General features: G+C 60.1%; 2 protein-coding genes across 14 annotated transcripts in view; one reads left to right on the top strand and one right to left on the bottom strand.

Annotated features, from left to right (window-relative positions):
• ALPL (alkaline phosphatase, biomineralization associated) overlaps positions 1 to 4,727 on the bottom strand; it is a 9,407-nt gene extending 4,680 nt beyond the window's left edge. Inside the window, exons 1-6 of one of the 8 annotated variants that reach the window (XM_027693195.1) lie at positions 4,568 to 4,727; positions 3,571 to 3,774; positions 3,379 to 3,498; positions 1,237 to 1,352; positions 446 to 620; positions 184 to 359 (exon numbers count right to left, since the gene is read on the bottom strand). In XM_027693195.1, coding sequence (XP_027548996.1) covers positions 184 to 359; positions 446 to 620; positions 1,237 to 1,352; positions 3,379 to 3,498; positions 3,571 to 3,625 — 642 coding nt within the window. In that variant the 5' untranslated portion in view covers positions 3,626 to 3,774; positions 4,568 to 4,727. The remainder of the gene's footprint in view (positions 1 to 183; positions 360 to 445; positions 621 to 1,236; positions 1,353 to 3,378; positions 3,499 to 3,570; positions 3,775 to 4,567) is intronic. The other 7 variants (XM_027693197.1, XM_027693200.1, XM_027693203.1 and 4 more) reach the window with 7 other exon arrangements.
• A 1,693-nt stretch (positions 4,728 to 6,420) lies between these two features.
• On the top strand, positions 6,421 to 18,503 carry ECE1 (endothelin converting enzyme 1). 6 transcript variants are annotated; one of them, XM_027693144.1, is made up of 18 exons: positions 6,421 to 6,477; positions 9,583 to 9,669; positions 10,577 to 10,718; positions 11,276 to 11,488; positions 12,795 to 12,919; positions 13,231 to 13,443; positions 13,553 to 13,744; positions 14,246 to 14,388; positions 14,469 to 14,583; positions 14,801 to 14,911; positions 15,139 to 15,237; positions 15,352 to 15,429; positions 15,811 to 15,914; positions 16,065 to 16,175; positions 16,287 to 16,354; positions 16,434 to 16,624; positions 16,714 to 16,809; positions 17,056 to 18,503. In XM_027693144.1, exons 1-18 carry the CDS (start codon positions 6,475 to 6,477, stop codon positions 17,230 to 17,232), a joined length of 2,268 nt encoding a protein of 755 aa, XP_027548945.1. In that variant the 5' UTR covers positions 6,421 to 6,474; the 3' UTR covers positions 17,233 to 18,503. The 6 variants fall into 6 exon arrangements, with proteins under 6 accessions (XP_027548945.1, XP_027548947.1, XP_027548948.1 ...); XM_027693146.1 differs by lacking the exon at positions 6,421 to 6,477 and adding an exon at positions 7,160 to 7,254; XM_027693147.1 differs by lacking the exon at positions 6,421 to 6,477 and adding an exon at positions 8,107 to 8,472.
• Positions 18,504 to 19,789: the final 1,286 nt, after the last annotated feature.

The raw sequence follows: 19,789 nt of genomic DNA, 5'->3' as shown, positions 1-19,789 counted from the left end.
TGGTGGTTCCAGCCCAACATCTCCAGGGGGTTCCAGCCCTTCAACCAGTGGTAGTCTTGGTCCCACAACTCCCCACGGCCCCGTTCCCACCCCTGGATGGTTCCAACCCCCGCCCCAGGTGGTCCTGGTCCCATCCCTGCTGGCTCCAGCCCACACTCCCAGCGGCCCCATCCCCATCCCTACCTCGATGTCGGGAATGTTCTCCACCAGCTGCCGGGCGATGTCCTTGCAGCCGCCCTCCAGGGCGTCCGGGGGCATCTCCCCGTCCGAGTACCAGTCGCGGTTGGCAGAGTGGGCGTAGGCGGCGCTGGGCGTCGCGTGGGTCACGCGCGTGGTGGTGACGATCCCCACGGCCTTCCCTGCACCCCGAGCCCAGGGGACGGCGGTGAGAACAGCCCCAAAACCGCCGCTTCACCTGCCCCCCGGGTGCCCCCCGGCCCCTCACCTGCGTCCTTGGCCCAGCGGAGGATGGAGGTCACCTCCTGGCCCTTGGTGGTGTTGCAGCGGTCGCGGGTGACGCCGGCGCTGACGCCCAGGGTGCCCTCGTTGGCTTTGACACCGCACAGGTAGGCAGTGGCCGTGCCAGCGCTGTCGGGCACCTGGGCGTTGGTGTTGTAGGTCTGGAGGGGTGGGAGATGGACAAACCACCACCGTTATCACCATCATCCTTATCATCAGCGTTGTCACCATCATCGTTATCACCAGCGTTGTCACCACCATCATCCCCACCCATCATCATTATCCCCACCCTGGAGCTCCCCTCCCTGTGCTGTTTTGCCTGCATGGGCCCCCATCCCACCTGTGCCCCCCCTCTTTTGCCCCTAAGCCCCTGTTTTGCCCCTCAGCATGGTGGCACAGCCCCCCCCCCCCACTGCACTTTGCTACTTTTGGCCTTCTTTCAGCCCGTTTTTTGGCGGGGAGAGCGAAGCCCCTGCCACAGGCACCCCCGGGGGGCGAACAGGGATGGCCACGACTTCCAATTTAGTTATAAAACCCAGTGTTTTGTTCAGCAAAACGACCCCAGGCTAAGCGTGGGGGGGGGGTCCCGTGGCGTCCCTCAGCCGCCGGGCTCCTCCTGCCCCCCCTCTCTGTTCCCATGGCCAGCCCTGGCACAGCCAGCAGGCACCGGACCAGCTCCCTGTGCCCGCCCCTGACCTAATTTCGGCTCGGTCGATGCCGCCCGCCCGTGACCTTGCAGTGGGTGCCGGGTCCCCGCGGGCGCCCCGGGGGGCTCACCTTGGCCAGGGCCACGTAGGGGAACTTCTCCATCTCCAGCAGGCTCTCCTCGCCCTGCCCGTGCTGCAGCTGCCCCTTGAGGATGCGGGCGGCCGTGACCGTGGAGACGCCCATGCCTGGGGGACAGGGGGCAGGGACAGCTGAGCACGGGCAGCTCGGCACACGGGTGATGGTGACACCGGGCAGCACCAGACCCGTTCACACCAACCCCCTCTGTCCCAGTCCACTGCAAACCCAGCTTATTGCAAGCCCAGTTTATCCCAGCACCCAGTTTTCTGCAAGCCCAGTTTATTGCAGCACCCAGTTTATCCCAGCACCCAGCTTATTGCAAATCCAGTTTATTGCAGCACTTGGTTTTCTGCAAGCCCAGTTTATTGAGCACCCAGTTTATCCCAGCACCCAGTTTACCACAGAACCCAGCTTATTGAAGCACCCAGTTTTCCGCAAGCCCAGTTTATTGTGCACCCAGTTTACACCAGCCCCCAGTTTCCTCCAAGCACAATTTATTGAGCCTCAAGTTTATCCCAGCACCCAGTTTTCTGCAAGCCCAGCTTATTGTGCACCCAGTCTATCCCAGTGCACAGTTTATTGAAGCACCCAATTTCCTGCAAGCCCAGTTTATTATGCATCTTGTTTATCCTTTATCCCAGCACCCAGTTTCCTTGCAAACCCAGTTTATTGCAGAACTCAAGTTATTGCAGCACCCAACTTTTTGCAAATCCAATTCATCCCAGCACAGTTTATCCCAGAACCCAGTTTCTCCCAGCACTCAATTTTTTGCAAACCTCATCTATTCTAGCACACAGTTTATTGCAATCCCAGTTTACCCCAGCACTGTTTTTTGCAGTCCCAGTTTATCCCAGTACCCAGTCCATTGCAGTACCAAAATTCCTTCAAACCCAGTTTATCCAGCACCCAGTTTTTTGCAAACCCAATTAATCCCAGCACCCAGTTTATCGCAATCCTAGTTCATTGCAGCACCCAGTTTATCCCAGCATCCAATTTATTGCAACCCAGTTTACCCCAGCACCCAATTTCACTGCAAACCCAATTTATTGCAGCACCCAACTTACTGTAAATCCAGTTCATCCCATCACCCAGTTCATCCCAGCACCCAATTTAGCGCAAACCAAATTTCCTGCAGCACCCAGCTTTTGGTTTGCAAATCCAGTTTACCCCAGCACCCAGTTTATTGCAAATCCAAGTTACCATAGCACCCATTTTTTTGCAAATCCAGTTCATTCCAGCACCCAGTTTATCCCAGCCCCCAGCTTCTTGCAAACTCAATTTATCCCAGCACCCAACTTCTTAAAAACCCAGTTGTATCCCAGCACACACCTTACTGCAAACCCAGTTTACCCCAGCACACACCTTATTGCAAACCCAGTTTACCCCAGCAAAACCTTACTGCAAACTCAGTTACCCCAGCACCCACCTTACTGCAAACCCAATTTATCCCAGCACCCAACTTCTTAAAAACCCAGTTTACTCCAGCACGTACCTTAGTGCAAACTCAGTTTTATCCCAGCACCCACCTGCTTGCAAACCCAGTTTATCCCATCACCCAGCTTCTTACAAACCCAGTTTACCACAGCACCCACCTGCTTACAAACCCAGTTTACCCCAGCAAAACCTTACTGCAAACCCAGTTTACCCCAGCACCCACATTACTGCAAACCCAATTTATCCAAGCACCCAACTTCTTAAAAACCCAGTTTATCCCAGCACACACCTTACTGCAAACTCAGTTTTATCCCAGCACCCAACTTCTTGCAAACCCAGTTTTATCCCAGCACCCACCTGCTTACAAACCCAGTTTACCCCAGCACACATACCTTACTGCAAACCCCGTTTACCCCAGCACATACCTTACTGCAAACCCAGTTACCCCAGCAAAACCTTACTGCAAACTCAGTTACCCCAGCACCCAACCTCTTACAAACCCACTTTACCCCAGCAAAACCTCACTGCAAACCCAGTTCACCCCAGCACCCACCTCACCCCAGCACCCCCTTTTCCACGACACCCAACATATCCCACGCCCAACTCACCACAGCCCCCACTTTACTGCACCCAGTTCACGGCAGCCCCGTCCCCCCCCAGCGCCGCTCCTCCAGCCCAGGGTGGGTGCCCCCATCTCACCATCCCCCAGGAAGAGGATGAGGTTCTTGGCCACGTTCTGGTTGAGTCGCTGCAGCCTCAGCGCGTTCCGCAGGGTCTCCTGCGCCTGCCGCCGCCAGTACTCGGGGTCCTTCTCCCTCTCTGTGGGGAACCGGGATCCATAGCACCCAACAGCACCCGCTGCCGGGGTGCCGCCCCCCAAACGTCACCTACCGGGGACCAGCGATGCCGAGCAGAGCTGGGCGAGGAGGAGGAGAAGAGCCTTCATCGTGCGGTGCTGAGCGGGTGCTGCACAGAGAGAGCTGCGGGTGGCACCCGCTCGTGCCTCAGTTTCCCCACCGAGACCTTCGCCCCGGGGTCAGCCAAGCGGGGACAGAAGGAAACGTCCCCTCCCTGCGCAGTCACCGATGTGACCCCCTGGGGACACGCCAGCTTCCCCCCTCCTCCCCCGGCCACCAGTGCCATGGGGCGTCACCTCACTGTCACCAACCCGGGCTGGGGGACGGTGGCACGGCCCCCGTGGCACAGCGGGGTCCCCACTACGTGGCCAATGTCCCCACCATGGCTGGGTCCCCACTGCACGTTGGGGTCCCCACCACATGGCCATGTCCCCATCCCGTGTGTGTCCCCATCCCACGCCCATGTCACTGCTGCACGTCTGCATCCCCATTGTACACCCCTGTCCCCATGGCGTGTCCCGTCCCCTGTGTGTGCCCGTGTCCCCAGTGCACCTCCATGTTCTCCTCACACACCCCCGTCCCCGTCCCCGGCCTGTGCCCCCATCACATCCCCATCCCCGTTGCACACTTGCGTCCCTGTTCCACACCCATGTCCCATCACACATCCATGTTCTTGCTGCATGTCCGTGTCCCCATCCCGTGCCCGTGTCCCCACCAAATGCCCGTGGCCCCATTGCACACCCGTGTCCCCACCACACACTCACGTCCCTGTCGCACACCCGTGTCCCAATCCTGTCCATGTCCCCATCACAGCCCCACGTCCCCATCACAGCCCCACGTCCCCACGGCACCCCCGTGTCCCTGTTGCACACCCACGTCCCCATCACACCCCGTGTCCCCATCGCACCCCCGCCTCCCATCACCCCCCGCATCCCCATCGCGCCTCCCCTCCGCTGCTCCCCCCGCACTCCCCGCTCCCCGGGGACCCCCCGCTCCCCCGGGGTGGCCGCGGTGGCCCGGAGGGTCCTTACCGGGGAGGGGAGGGGGTCACACACGTACCCGCACAAACTTGGGTCCCGACACCCACGTCCCTCTGGGCGGCGTGAGGAGGCCGGGCCGGGGGGACCGCGGGCCCTTAAATCCCCCCGCACCCGGCCTTCGCCTCCTCCTCCTCCTCCCCTTCCTCCACCCTCCCCCCGCTGCCAGCAAGGGGCGGGGGGGGGGGGGGGGGGACAAAAGGCCACAAACTGGGCTTACTGGTGCCCTCTGCCGGGTTATACTGGGAGGACTGGGAGGACTGGGGAGCAGCAAGCCTGGCTGTGGGAGTTGAGCAACCCTCCCCCGACCCCCCCGGGAAACTGGGGTGAGTTGGGGTGCCCCCCTGGGGGGTAGATGTGTGTTTTGCCGGATTTTGCATTATTTTCACCCAAGCCGTGCCAGCGACACCAGCGAGGGGCTGTGCTGGAGGTGATGGTCCCCCTGCCTCAGTTTCCCCACGCGGGCTCCTGCTGAGGCCCACAAATGATCCCTGCTGCGACCCCGCGGCGTTACTGTAGGTCCTACAGTAAACACGTGGTGACAATGGCGGGGAGGGTGGTGTTGACCCCCTTCCCTGGCTCAGTTTCCCCATCGCGGGGGTCCGGGGGGCTCCGTGCCCCGCGGGGCCGTGGGTGGCCTCCCAGAAGGTGGCGGTCTCGGCCCAAAAATCCGCTCCCCGAGAGTCTCAGGGTGCGACCAAGAGCGCCCCAACGCCGTCCCGGCGCCACGGGATGGGCACATCCCCCTGCGGACCCCCCAGATCCCTCCGGAACCCCTACATCCCTCCAGCACCCCCTTCTTCCACCCATCATCCTCCTTTCACCGCTTTGAAGCCCCCCCCCAAGGGCTTCCCCAGCCCAGCAAAGCCATTGAGAGCCCCGTGGGTGTGATGAGCGTGTCAGTGCTCAGCTTGGCGGTGCGGTGCGGGCGGGGGGGGTGGGGAATGTGGTGGCACCGCGTGTCCCCATCCCTGTCCCGCTCCTGCCACCACGGCAGCGCAGCCGTGGGTTGCGTGAGCGTGCGGAAAAGCTCCCTCTTGCACACTTAACACACAAGCGTGCACAACTACGCTCTTGCACGCTTAAAAGCACGTGTTCGTGGGCTCCCACCTCAGCGGCAGGGTGCGGGCAGCACCCCCCGCGCTCGGGCACACTCGCACCTCCACCGGTGCTCGACTGCACGGGTGCGTGACACCGTTTGTTTGCACGAGCACGTGTTTGCACACTCGTGTCCGTGCACGGCTGGCGCTTCCACGAGCACACGGTCGTGTCCTTGCACGGCTGGCACTGGTACGGTCACACACGCGTGTCCTTGCACGACTGGCACTGGTACGGTCACACACGCGTGTCCGTGCACGACTGGCGCTCGCACGAGCACACGCTTGTGTCCTTGCACGACTGGCACTGGTACGGTCACTGCACGGCTGGCACTGGTGCGGTCACACACGCGTGTCCTTGCACGACTGGCGCTCGCACGAGCACACGCTCGCAGGACCGGGCGCTCATCCCACAGCCCCGGTCCCTCATCCCACAGCCCCGGTCCCTCATCCCACAGCCCCGGTCCCGCGTGCTTTTCCCCTTGCACACGCACGCACAGGCGGGATCGCTCCTTGCGCTCCCCCGGGACGCGCCGCATCCCCCCGCGGCCGGGAGAGCCGGGGGTCTCTCGGGGGGACGCTCCCGGGGAACACGCGTGGCTCCCCCCGAACGGGGTTTGGGCCCCCCCAGGAAAGAGTTAAGGGAGGCGCGCGTGAAGCCCGTCCCTCCGCGGCCCCATTGGTTTCCCATCCCAGGTACATCCCCTGCTCGTCCCCCCCCGCCACCCTCGCTAGGCCGCGGCGGCAGCTCGGGCTGGGCCGGGCTCAGCGCCCCAGCGGGGCCGGCGGAGCGGGGGCACAGCCATGGTGAGTGGGGGGCCCGGCGGCTCCCTCGGCCCCGAGGGGGGGCTGGCTGGGGGGTCCTTGGCCGGAGCGGGGCGCGGGGCGAGGCTTCTCCCGGGGGATGCTCGTTGCCCCCCGGGGGGCCCCCCCCCCCCCCCCCATTGCATCCCAAGGGACGCCCCGGCACCCCCATGGGACCGCCTTTGCACCCCCGAGGGACCCCCATTGCAGCCCTGAGGGATCGCTCACTGCACACTAAGGGACCCCCACTGCATCCCGAGGAACCCCCACTGCACTCCTGGGTGCCCCCCCCCTCGCTCCCCCCCCCAGCCGCCTTTGCTTTGTAGCCAGTGGGTCCCCCGGGATGGCGATCCCAAAGCAGATGACCCCCTTAACCCCCCCCGGACCCCCCAAACCCACCCCTTGCCCCAATCCCGCAGGGATTTGCACCACGTTTCCCTCTGCAAAGGGGGGGGGGTATGGGGGGACAGCCCCCCCCTCGCCAGCAGCACCCACTTTGGGGGGGGGCTGTTTGCGAACACCCCCAAACTGGGCTGTTCCCCCCCTTATTTTTTTTGTAAACTTTAACCCTTTTATTGCTCCTTTTTAAGCTTTTTTTTTTTTTAATTATTATTATTTATTAATTCATCTGCAGCCAGGGCTCCCTGCAAAACCGGGGAGCCCCCCAGCCCCCTCCCCAGCCCCCCTAATTGCCGCCGGCACCCCTGATTACCGCCAGGGGTTGCTAATTACCGCCGGGCATCCTAATGAGCGGGCTGAGCCTCGGTGGGCGCTGCGGAGGTGCGGGGGGCACCCACGGGTGCTGGGCGGGGGGGGGGTTCGGGGTGCGGGGGTGATTTGGAGGGGCCGGGGGTGGGATTGGGGGGCTCGGAGGGGCCGGGGGGAGGTGAAGGAATCGCCATCGCGATCGCGGAGGCGGCGGCGGCTCCGAAATGGCGCCCGGGCGGGGGTGGGGAGCGGGCGGAGGAGCTCGGGGTGCCCCCGGAGGGGGGTGAGGGGCTCCCCGGGGCCGGGGAGACCCGGGTGCCCCCCCAGACATCCCTCGGTGCGTGCGGGCTCGGAGCACGTGGGGCTTATTGTTTATAAGGCGAAGGAGCGGTTTGGGGGAAAACCGGGCGATTTAAGGTAATGCGGAGACTTTTATGAGTTGTAAAGAGAGTGGAAATGGCTTTGGGTGGGGGGTTTGAAGTGTGGGTGCCTCCTCCCCGCCCTGTTGGAGCCGGGGAGATGCGTTTTTATTCGGATGGAAGCAAACAACAGAGCTGGGGGAGGGGGGGGATGTCACAAAAATACACCCGAAACCACCGCTTTTTGTTCCTGCTGCAGGAGCAGGGCAGGGGTGGGGAGCACCCATGGGTGCTGCTGTGCCCCCAAAATGGGGGGTGCGGGCGCTAAAAATACCTCCCTGACCCAATCTCCCCCAAATTAAGGATGCTGGGTGTTGATCCCGTTGCCCCCCGGGGTGTTTCAGGGGTGGAGGGGTTCAGGCTCAGTTTGGATTCTCTGATGGCTGATAGAGGGTTCAGCCAGCACATCCCTTGCAAGAAGAAAAAAAAAAGGTGGTTTTTTTTGTCTTTTCCCTTTTTCCTGCTGTTTTGTGGCTGGGGTAGGCGGGGGGGGGAATCGTTGAAAAAAAAAAAAATCGCGTTTCCTCAGGAAATGAAGTGAAAGCTGGGATTCCAGGAATTTGGTGTTGCCGAGCCATGGGGGCTTCATGGATCCCCCCAGTGCGAGCGGGGGATTTGTGCCCGGAGCTGCCAATTTCAGCCATGTGCGAAGTGCAAAAACAGGTGGAAAAAAGTGAAAAGGGGACTGGAAAAAAATAGGCTCTAAACGCAGATTTGCCCCGCGATAAAATCTTGCAGTTGAGGCTTTTTCCCCGAGCGGTTCACAGGCTCCAGGCGGGCGCCCAGGGGAGATTTTGGGGCTGGAAACGGAGATTTTGGGACAACCAAGGAGGGAAACCACCTTGCTCTTTTAACCATTTTTCTTCCCCAGGTGGGTAGTGTGGTTAATTAAGCTGAGGCTGGGATTTGGGATCTGGGGAGGGAATGGGATCCAAGGAGAGGATGGAATTCGTGATTAACTCTGCAAGGGGAGGTTTGGGAATGCTGCTGTTGGAAACAAGGCTGAGAACGGGCACTTTCATTGCATCTCCTTCTGCCAGGGGAGCCCGAGGCGCGGCTGTGCCGGGTTGGGATCATCTCATCCTTTGGGATTGATGGCAGCGGGATGGGGACATCCAGAGGGGTGCAAACCCCCACCCTGCACTGCTCGGGGCTGCAGGGACGTGACTGGCACCGCTTGGCCCATCAGTGGTGGGGTCAGGGTGGATTTTGGGGTGCTCAGCCCCTTGTGGCAGGGCCAGGGTGGATTTTAGGGTGCCCAGCTCCTCAGTGGTGGGCGGAGGGTTGTTTTCTCCATCGGGAGGCAGCCCAGCTGGGTGGCAGGGCTGTGCCAGGGGGAAGGAAACGGCGGCGGCACGATAAGGGCCGGCTGCCAGCCCGCGAGGTTTTCCTTGTTTTTCTGCTGGGGGATGAGATAAGAGCCGGGCACTGGCACAAGGTAGTGCCCGGGGGCACGGCGCCGGGAGGGAGCCCGTCTGCAGCTGAAATCCAGGGAGGTGTCGCCCTTGGGTGCTCGCTGGGACCTGGCCGGGTGTTCCACGGTGCGCAGGGTTCACAGACAGGGTGTGGAGCAGGAGCGAGCTGGTAGTTTCGGGGTGGAAAGCCATTTTCCCTGCTCCCAGCCTTCCCCAGGTCCCCGGCACACCGGGGTTCCCTGGCAGGGGGCTGGGGGAGATCCCTCTGCCTGCTGAGGGGTGGAGGTGGATCCAGCTTTACTCCGGGCTGAAGGGGAGGTTGCACAACCCAGCCCCGGGGGAGAGCGAGGCGGGTTCGGGCTTCGCTCAGCTTTTGGCTCCAGCCCTCTTTGCTTTCCATAACCTTCCCCTGGCGTCTGTGTAGTGCTTTACTGCCCCGGAGCCATTCGGGATTTAGCTCCCCGGAGGAGGAGGTGGCTCTAGAGGGTGTGTAAACCTTCCTCATCCTCCTCTTCTTCCTCGACCCCGAGTCTCTGAGTGCTCCGTTTGCCAATCTCCCTGTGCAGATGTCGACCTACAAGCGGGCAACGCTGGACGACGAGGACCCCCTGGACTCCCTTGGTGATGGTGATGGATACCCCAACGGCTTCCAGGTGGGGCTTTGTGTGTCTTTTAGGGTGGGAAAAAAGTGGGATTTTAGGTCCTGGCAAGCGGCAGAGGGGGTGCAGAAGGGTTTTCCACCTGGGACCTGTCTCCACGGGGTAAAGTCTGCTGTGGGCAGAGTCCTCTTGGCTCCTGCTGCCGCTGCCCTTTGCTCCTGGCACGGGGAGGCTGCGGGGCCATATCCTGGCTCTGCTGTTTCAACTCCCAGGTTTTCTGCCGGCCAAGCCCCTTCCCAGAGTGTGGCTGGGGTGAGCAATTACCGTGGCACTGGCAGTTTTGTCCCGGCACAAAAGGGGATTAGGTTAATTCCTCCCCAGGCAGCAGGAAAGCGGCTTAAAGAGGGCCAAGGGTGGCGAGAAAAACCCCCACGGCTGCCAGCGTGGTGCCAGTGTGGTGCCAGCGTGGGAAGGTTCGGGTCCTGAGCGATGTTCTCGGTGCTGGCCCCGCTCCCAGCACTTTCTAGAATGGTGGTTTCTGCCCCAAATGTGTTTTTACTTTTCCCGGCGGGGCCGTCTCCGCTCGCCGGCGCGTTGGGATGTTTCCTGGGGATGTTTTTCGGCTGAGTGGGAGTATCCTGTCAAGGCACTTCCCGACGCAGCCCCCACCCTGTCCCAGTGCCGGCGGTGGGGACAGGGACACCCGGGGGGTTACGCCGTGCTCAAGGAGGGGCTCGGGGTGGCACAGGGCAGCAGGTGAACCCGCCGAAGCGCTCGTCCCGCTCCCTTTCCTGCCATTGTGCCGCCCTTCCTGCCCGGTTTCTGGAAGGCAGCTGCTGCCTTTCCCAGCCTGATCCCTCGCCGGGGGCCGAATGAGTGCCGTGGGGTTGCAGGAAGCACGATGGGGGCTGCCTCGGTGGGTTTCTGTGCCGGCGGGGAGACGACGCTGCTGTTCCCGCAGGTGAATTTGCGCGGCTCGAGGGGCGGCCGCGGCTGCTGGGCCGAGCGGACACGCGCCGAGAGGCAGCTGCTGGTGCTGGTGGGGGTGCTGGCGGTGGTGCTGGTGGCCTGTCTGCTGGGACTCATCTTCCAGTACAGAGCCAGTAAGTCCTCGTGCTGCCCCTGTCAGCAGGGCGGGTTGCTGGGGGCGTTCCCAGGATGGGATCTTTGGTGCAGGGTGGGATGGTCACCTGCGTGCCATGGTCTTGGGAACCAGGCAGGATGTTCAGGTGTGGGGTGGGATCCTTGGGCTCAAGACAGGATGGTCACCTGCATCCCTTGCCCCAGAGGAGATGCTCAGATGCAGGATAGGGTGCTCCCTTTATCCTGGATCTTGATGCTTGAGTGCAGAATGGAATATTTGCCCTCATCCTTCACCCCAGGGTGGATGCTTGGGCGCTGGGTGGGATCTCTGGGCATAGGATGAGATGCTTGCCCACATCCCTTGCCCTGGAATGGGATTATCAGGTAGGGTGCTCGGGCATGGACTGGGATGCTGGTCTATATTGCTTGGCCTGGAACGGGATGTTAAGGTAGAAGGCGGGATGCTCGGGCACCAGGTGGGATATGTGCCCACATCCTTCAGCGTGGGGCAGGATGCTCCGTGGGGCAGCTCATGGTGCTGTGGTGGAGGAGCTGAACCCCTCCCTGCTGCCCCCAGGGCCACCCGCCGTGTGCCTGTCGGAGTCCTGCATCTCCGTCACCAGCTCCATCCTCAGCTCGCTGGACCGGGCGGTGAATCCCTGCGAGGACTTTTTCAGCTACGCCTGCGGGGGCTGGATCAAGGCCAACCCCCTCCCCGATGGCCACTCGCGCTGGGGCACCTTCAACAACCTCTGGGAGCACAACCAGGCCATCATGAAGCACCTGCTGGGTGAGTGCAGGGGAGCAGTGGGACCCTGTTAGGTCCCGGGGATGTCAAAAACATGTCCGTGGGGATCTGGGGTTGGAATTGAACTCCAGCGTCAAACCAATCCGTGACACGCATGTTGCGAGGACATTGGGAAACAGATCCTGGCTGTGTTTGCTCTCCTGGGTGCTCCTGGGATTTTTGACTGTGATGTTGCTGCTCTTTGGTGCCGAGTAGGGAAAAGGTTCCTGGCCTCTGCTCTGCAGGCCTCACAGGAGCTTTGAAATTCAGGATTTGCACTCCAGAGCCTGCAATACCACCCCAAGGATATGGGTTTTTCCTGCTCCTATAGCTTCCAGCCTTTGTGAGCAGCCTTTTTGGAGGTCTGGCTGCCAATATGGCCATTTTTTTGGGGGGCCAGAACTCCTCCAGCAAAGGGAGGATCCTGGGTTCAGCCTCTGCGTGCGAACAGCGGAGCGGAGCCGCTTATCCGAGCAACCGGCAGGGACGGTTTGTTCAGGCTTTGAGCAAACAACTGGCTCCTTATCAGCACTTTCCACTGCGCCAGGGCTGATTATCTGGAAAGAGAAGGTTTGGGAAGAGTGTTGTCTTTTGGGAGAAGGGGGGTGGCGCGGGAACAGCTTCGTCCCTGGCTCTTCCTGCAGAAATCTGGTGCTGGTTTTACCAGGAGAAGGGACTGGGCCTCCGGCCAAGTGGTCGCGTTCGGCATTTCCTTGAATTCCTTGGAGCTGAGGGACCTTTAGTTAATAAAACCACACAGCTGGGAAGCCAAAGGTGCAAGCTGTGTCATCAGGAAAATAAATAAAAAACCCCAAAAAAACTCTCAAGGGAGGCAGAATTTTAGCGGGGGGGAGATAAAAGGTTGGTTTTGGAGGCAGAGAAGAAAAATGGGTTTATTGTTCCTTTTTACAGGAGTAAATAATAAAGGACTGGGGGGCAGCAGCACAGAGGCAAGGGCAGCACAGGGGGCTGGATGATGCTGGGAATATCAGAGCTGCTGGAAAAATGCTTTTTGTTTTTTCTTTCTTTATCTTTCGTTCCCAAAGAGCTGGAGCAGTCGCTGCGGGTGGGAAAGGAGGGGGGGGCAGGAGGCCAGGAAGGGCTGGGGCCGTGGGGTGCTCTCAGGGGCACAGAGGGGCCTGTTGGGGCAATCCTTGGCGCCGGTTTGGAGCCTGGCTTTGCTCAAAACGGGGCTGAATATTCCCATGGCGCAAGGGAGGGGGGGCTCCAGTGTAATCAGCAGCCCCCATGTGTGTTGGATGCCCATCCCTGGGGACCTCCTGTGATTCCCCCTGGGGACCGTCCACAGAAAACACCACGGCCAACGTGTCGAGCGAGGCGGAGCGCAAGGCACAGCGCTATTACCAGGCCTGCATGAACGAGAGCAAGATTGAGGAGCTGCGTGCCACCCCGCTCATGGAGCTCATCCAAAAGGTCCGTCCCGCTCCTCGCGGAAAAGCCATCTTCTGTCTGCAGAATGAGGGGAAAAGATCAAATAAGGGCAATTCCAGCACCCTCCAGACTCCATTCCTGGTGCTTCCTGGGGAACAGCAACCCCCAGGGCAGGCAGGCCAAGAGAGATTTATTAGGGATTTATAATCCTATAATTTATCCGATTTATAATTCTATAATGGGGCTTTTTAGCCCCCTTGCAAGATGTTTCCCACCAGGATGGGTATTGGGGATATCGGAGCAATTCCAGGTGGTTGTTCCTTACCCAAAAACTGGTTGCTGTCTGTCCCCAGCTGGGTGGCTGGAACATCACAGGGACCTGGGCCGGTGGCAACTTCAACGAGACGCTGCGGGAGGTGACGGCGCATTACCGCACCTCGCCCTTCTTCTCCGTCTACGTCAGCGCCGACTCCAAGAACTCCAACAGCAACGTCATCCAGGTGGATCAGTCGGGGCTGGGCCTGCCATCGCGGGATTACTACCTGAACAAGACAGAGAATGAGAAGGTGGAGGCGTCGGGGGGATGTGGGTTGGCTGGGGAGGCGCTGTGGGTGTGTGGCACCTGCCTTGCTGATCCCACCCGATGCTGATCCCGCTGGCGCTGATCCCACCCAGGTGCTCGCCGGGTACCTGAACTACATGGTGCAGCTGGGGATGTTCCTGGGAGGCACCGATGAGGAGTCGACGCGCCAGCAGATGCAGCAGATCCTGGACTTTGAGACAGCGTTGGCCAACATCACCATCCCCCAGGAGAAGCACCGAGATGAGGAGCTCATCTACCATAAAATGACAGCCGGAGACCTAAAGGTAGGGATGGAGCTGGCAAGGCTCTCCGTTCTGCCATGGTTTGGGAAGTGGGATGCATGGGTGGAGGTGACGCAGCTCCTCTGGGAAGCCTGACGCCAGGCAGCACCGCCTGGGAGGCTCTTGTGCAACAGCTTGGCCCATGTCCTCCTTGGGGAAATCCCACCCAGCCTCTGGACCACCCCCGGGGCCGGCGGCCGTCCCGCTGCGGCGCTTACACCCGGCCGGCCCTGCCGCGCCTGGACGTCAGCCCGGTCACCTCCCCGCGGCCCCACAGGGGTCGTGTCAACAGTTCTGACACCCGCCCCACTTTCTTTTCCTTTGTGGGAGGAAATAGTTTACTACCCTCCGACCTTTCGAGGATGCTGCTGGCATGGGAACTGGCCTCTGCAAAATCAGCTGGATCCATCAAACGGGGACTGATGTGGCCGATTCCAGCTTGGGAAGCAGCTGCCACCCCGCTCAATGGCGTGTGGGTCTGTAGCAGCGCTGTGGCTTTTGCAGGAGCTGGCGCCGGCCGTGGACTGGATGCCTTTCCTCTCCACGGTCTTCTACCCCGTGGAGCTCAATGAGTCGGAGCCCGTCGTGGTCTACGCCAAGGAGTACCTGGAGCAGGTGTCTGACCTCATCCTGGCCACGGATAAGTGGTGAGAGCCCCCCGCCCGCACGGAGGGTGCCCAGGGTGGGCAGGCAGGTCCCGCTGCTCACTCACTACCTCTCGCCACAGTCTCCTCCACAACTATATGATCTGGAACCTGGTGCGGAAAACCAGCCCCTTCCTTGACCAGCGCTTCCAAGATGCCGAGGAAAAATTCATGGAAGTGATGTATGGGACGAAAAAGGTGATGGTGCAGCCCCTAACAGCCCTGATTTACCATTAAAATGGTGATGGGTTTTTATGTCAAGCCCCTTTTCGTGTGGCACCCAGACAGTAGAGATGTGGGGTGGGTTTTGGGGTGGCAGGGGATGGATGGAGACCTCCTCTCCTGGTGGGGTACAAGGGTGGGAAGGAGCGGGGCTTCGGCCCTTGAGTGACCGACCACCTCTTGTCCCACGCAGACCTGCCTCCCACGCTGGAAGTTTTGCATCAGTGACACGGACAACAACCTGGGCTTTGCCCTGGGGGCCATGTTCGTCAAGGCCACCTTCGCCGAGGACAGCAAGCAGGTGGTACGTCCCCGAGCCGGCAGCGCGCGAGTCCCAGTGCCGGGGAAGCCACCGCAGTGGTGGAGCTGTCCAGGCAGCCCATGTTTGTCTCCATGTGCCGGTTTTTCACCGGCCCACGTGCTGTGTTGGCCGCCCAGCCTCTTCCTGTCCACTCGTGTGGAGGGCCTTGACCTCTCCGGAGTGGGAAGCTGGCTCTCCGGCCCGACGCTGTGCTGCCTTGTTTTGTCTAGGCAGAGGAAATGATTGCAGAGATTAAAACTGCCTTCGAGGAAAGCCTGGAGACCCTGCAGTGGATGGACGAAGAGACGAGGAAATCGGCCAAAGAGAAGGTGAGGTGCTGGCAGCAGAGCTGGGCAGGGGTGAGGATGGAGGGAGGTGGAGCTGGGTGAGCCTGTCCCTCCATCCCCGGCACTAAAAGCACTCTGGTCCTTGTCACCCCCCAGGCAGATGCCATCTACAACATGATTGGCTACCCCAAGTTCATCATGGACCCCAAGGAGCTGGATAAAGTCTTTAATGACGTGAGTTGGTTGGGTATGTCCCCTGGGTCTTCTGTAGGATGTACAGGACATGCTCATCACCGTGGCCTCTGGGCAGCCTTGAACCCCAGGTTTCCTCCAGAAGGGTCTCACTGATGTCCTTGGCCCTTCTCTGGGGACTTCCCAGAGAGCTGTGGGCCGCTCCTGGGGTGGCTGGGACTCTCAGGATCCCTGTCTGGGAAAAGGAGGGGCCGTTTTCCGTAACAGTGATTCATTACCCTCCAGAGACTCTGCAGATGTTGGAGAGGAGGAGAAACAAGAGCAGCCGTAACTCAGGCGGCTCCGGAGGCTCAGACGTGACCGTGGAGGGAGGAGCGGGGCTGGGCAATCCCCACACACCACTCACGCCTTGTTCTTTTGCAGTATGAGGCCGTGTCCGACCTCTACTTCGAGAACGTCATGCAGTTTTACAACTTCTCGGCCAGGGTCACGGCCGACCAGCTCCGGAAACCGCCGAACCGGGACCAGTAAGTCCTCTGCTCCACTTCCCTGATGTGCTCAGTGGGGAATATCAGGATATCTGGAGCCACTGGGGTTTGGCATCCACCAGCTGGTTTTGGGCAGTGAGACTTGGGCCAATGCAACGTGGTGAGTGGGTGTTGTTGGTGTCCCTGCAGGTGGAGCATGACACCTCCCACAGTCAATGCCTACTACTCTCCCACCAAGAACGAGATCGTCTTCCCCGCCGGCATCCTCCAGGCCCCCTTTTACACCCGTGCATCCCCCAAGTAAGAGCCCAGGGAAAACACAGAGGGCAGGATTTACAAATTTTCTCCTGTACCCAGATTTCATGGCTGTGGGGAGCAGTGGCTGCTCTCTAAGTCTCTGCCCTTCTGCAGGTCCCTGAATTTTGGTGGGATCGGCGTGGTGGTGGGCCATGAGCTGACACATGCCTTCGATGACCAAGGTATGGCCAGGGCCAGGCGGGTGGGCGGCCGGAGGAGTGGCCAGTGCGGTGATGAAGGATCCCGACGTGTTTTCGGCAGGCCGGGAATACGACAAGGACGGCAACCTGCGTCCCTGGTGGAAGAACTCCTCGGTGGAGGCCTTCAAGCGTCAGACAGCGTGCATGGTGGAGCAGTACGGCAACTACACCGTCAACGGCGAGGCCGTCAACGGCAAGCACACCCTCGGGGAGAACATTGCCGACAACGGGGGCCTCAAGGCTGCCTACCGGGTAGGGCTGCGGGACTGGGGACGTGTGGTGGGGAATGTGGCGTGGTGGGATCACTGTCCCCTGAGCCCGCTGTGCTCCCTGGCCTACAGGCGTATCAAAACTGGCTGAAAAAGAACGGGGATGAGGAAACCCTCCCAACCCTCGGCCTCACCAACCACCAGCTCTTCTTCGTTGGCTTCGCGCAGGTGGGTCACGTGACGGGTGGGGAGGGTGGGCACACGGGTTTTTGGGGGTGGTGTGTGCCCAGATGGGGGTGGGAAGGTGTGGTGGCAAAATTGAAGCCTCCAGGGAGGTAGTGGATAGTGAACCAGATCGGGGTGGTGCTGGTTACAGAGCCATGTTGGTGCCTGTCACGCGGGTGGGGAGGTCAGACTCGGGCCCCGTGGCGGTCGAGGGGTGTCAGCACTCAGGCCCCTCGCCCCCGTTCGCAGGTGTGGTGTTCGGTTCGCACGCCGGAGAGCTCTCACGAGGGGCTCATCACCGACCCCCACAGCCCCTCGCGCTTCCGCGTCATCGGCACCGTCTCCAACTCGCGGGAGTTCGCGGAGCACTTCGGCTGCCCCGTGGGCTCCCCCATGAACCCCCCCAAGAAGTGCGAGGTCTGGTGAAGGGCGAGCGCCCCAGCGGGAGCCAGCGGCCGGTGGTTCCATCCTCTGCTGGATTTCCCCTGTCCTGTGAGGCTCAAACCACTTCTCTGCACCAGGGAGAGCCCGGCTCAGCCAGAGCTGCCCCGGTGTCGTCCGAGGTTCGATCCACTGTGAAAACTCCTCATCCCCTCGCTCGTTGGTGAAATGACTTTGGTTTGGGGGGGGTCTCTTCTTTCCCACCACGTCCATGGGCACTACCCTGAACCACCACCCCAGCAAAATCCCTCTTTTTTTGGAGGGTATAAAGGGAACCCCCGGCACCAGCAGGTTTGTCTGCTTGTCTAAGTACAGCCAACGTACTTTCCTCTCTCCAAAGATGCGCACACAAGGATGGGAAATATTTTAAGATATATTTTTTTGGGGGAGGGGAAATATATATTTTTTTTTCATGCATTGTGGAATACACTGGAAGATTTCAGGGAAAATGCATTTTAAAGCCGCCTTTTTAGTAAAAGATTAGTATATTTATTAATTTTTTTTACTTAGCGCAGCTGTAGATGCAGCACCCTGTGGTGACAGTCCCTTGGTCAGGGAAGCTGGGTGGGGCCGTGGATATAACCTTCCAGCCTTGGATCCTGTTTCTCCAGGAGGGACTGTCCTCAGAGGATGCTTATGGGAAAAGTGGGGACAGCGGGCCAGGGGACAGGGCTGGAGGATGCTGCAAGTCACAGAGGCTGTGCCGGGATGCTCCTGGGATTAGCTTTAATTTGGGAGTGCAAAGGGAAAAGTTGACATGCCAAAGATGTCACCAAGGTGGTGACGGTGTGGATGAAGCATCCGGTTCTCCCTCCTGTCCCCTCTGAAGCGAGGCCAGCCAGGATTTCCTGGCCCAAAAGCTTCCCCAGACAAGTGCAGGCGGTTCCTGCCGCTGCTCCGCTCGCCGCCGTGCCTGCACCCTCTGTGCCCAGGAATCTGCAAGCCCCCAAATCACCACAAACCCCAAAACTCCGTCCCTCCAGAGCTGGTTTGGCATCTGCATGAGATCCAACCGGGATGGGGGTGAGGGGTTGTTTAAGGGATGTTTTTAATACTCATTTTGAGAGGAAAGCACTGACAGGAGCTCAGGTGCTGCGTGTTGTCACCTTCTTGCTCTGGACAGAAAGCACAGAGGGATTTTTAATATTTATATGTAAAGGGAGGGATGGGAGGGGCTGTTTTTTGTAACTATTTTTTCACCCTATGCGTGGGGCTTATTGTAATTGAAATAATAAATACTTTTTACTGGATCTGGAGCTGCTCACAACTTGTTTTTCCAATACCAGGAGCGTTTGCATCCCTTTATCTGTGCTTTTCTCCCCGTCCACACCTCCAAGACTGTCCTGTGCTGACAAAACTGAGCCGAGGAGGCTTTTCCCAGCCTGCTGCCTCTCTCGGAGGCTAAATCCAGGCCTTTGTGCCTGAAAACCCCGCTCTCACTGCGTGTGGCTGTTTGCTTTCCCCTTCTATGGCCTGGCCCCACGCAGCTCCCCGGCAGGGAGGTCTTTCCTGGATGCTTTTCCTTCCTCCCAGGCGAGTTTTTGGCCGGCCGGGCTGTGCTGGGATCCAGTGGCACAGGTTGCTCTCCAAGCTCCCTTATTTATAGCTTGGTGATGCTGTGGGATGCTGCCAGCTCCAGAACCCAGGCCAGCGTTCCTCCCGAGCGGATGCTCCACGGCTTTGCCAGGCTTGCCCAGAAAATGCAGGGCAGGACCTGGACCGCAGGCTCCCCACAAGCCTCAGCCCGGCACCTGGGAGGGCTGGTGGCCATAAAACAATCCAAGTGCTGGGTGTTCCTTTGCTGCTGAGCCCTGGGATTGTTATCTGAGGCAAAACCAGGGGGCTGCAGCCCGTTGGCAGCAAACATTTGGGAATAAAGTGTTTCTGCCGCTGGGATGAGCAGGGCTGAGCCAGCAGCAGGCCGGGGACACGGGTGTTGCGTAAGACAGACATTAAAATATCCTCCTGCTGTTTTTACCGTGTTTCCTCACCCAGATGGAGTGGAAATGTAGCAATAGTGGTGACTCTGCTCACAGGACTCGGTGTGAGGCCCTCGGTTTCCTGCAGAGCTGGAGCCGGGCCGTGGCCGTTGTTTTCCCCGGGATCTGCCTGGAAATGGCGCAAACCCGCAGAGGGCGGTGGAGCCGAGAAAATCGCTGCCTGCACGTTCCAGTGCTGGGCTGGCAGGAGTCAGCAATGCTGCCATGTGGTCTGGATGTGGCCCCAGGTGTTTCAAATGTGGTGGAATACCTGCATTCCTAGGGAAAGAGAGGAGCAGCGTGGGTGTACAGCAAAGAGGAATGAAGTGGGGAGAGCAGGGCTGGGGTGAGAGGGTGTTTTCCCAGCTGCCAGCAGCAGGGAAGGGAGCACAGCCCATCATGGGATGCTGTTAGAAGTGGTTTAACCACCCCAAAGGGAAATATTTTTGGCTTTCTGGGCCTTACTCACGGGGAGGGACCAAGCGGGTCATGTGTTGGGGACAGCCCCAGGATCAAGGCTCCCTGGGAGCCGGCAGTGGGATTTTGCCTCCCTGTGAGGCTGC

The sequence above is a fragment of the Neopelma chrysocephalum genome, unplaced genomic scaffold (genome assembly GCF_003984885.1).
Source record: "Neopelma chrysocephalum unplaced genomic scaffold, ASM398488v2 Primary Assembly neopelma1_90, whole genome shotgun sequence".
In the NCBI taxonomy this organism is placed as follows: Eukaryota; Metazoa; Chordata; class Aves; order Passeriformes; family Pipridae; genus Neopelma; species Neopelma chrysocephalum.
Note: the sequence above shows the minus strand (reverse complement) of the source record. Positions and strands in the feature narration are given on the sequence as shown.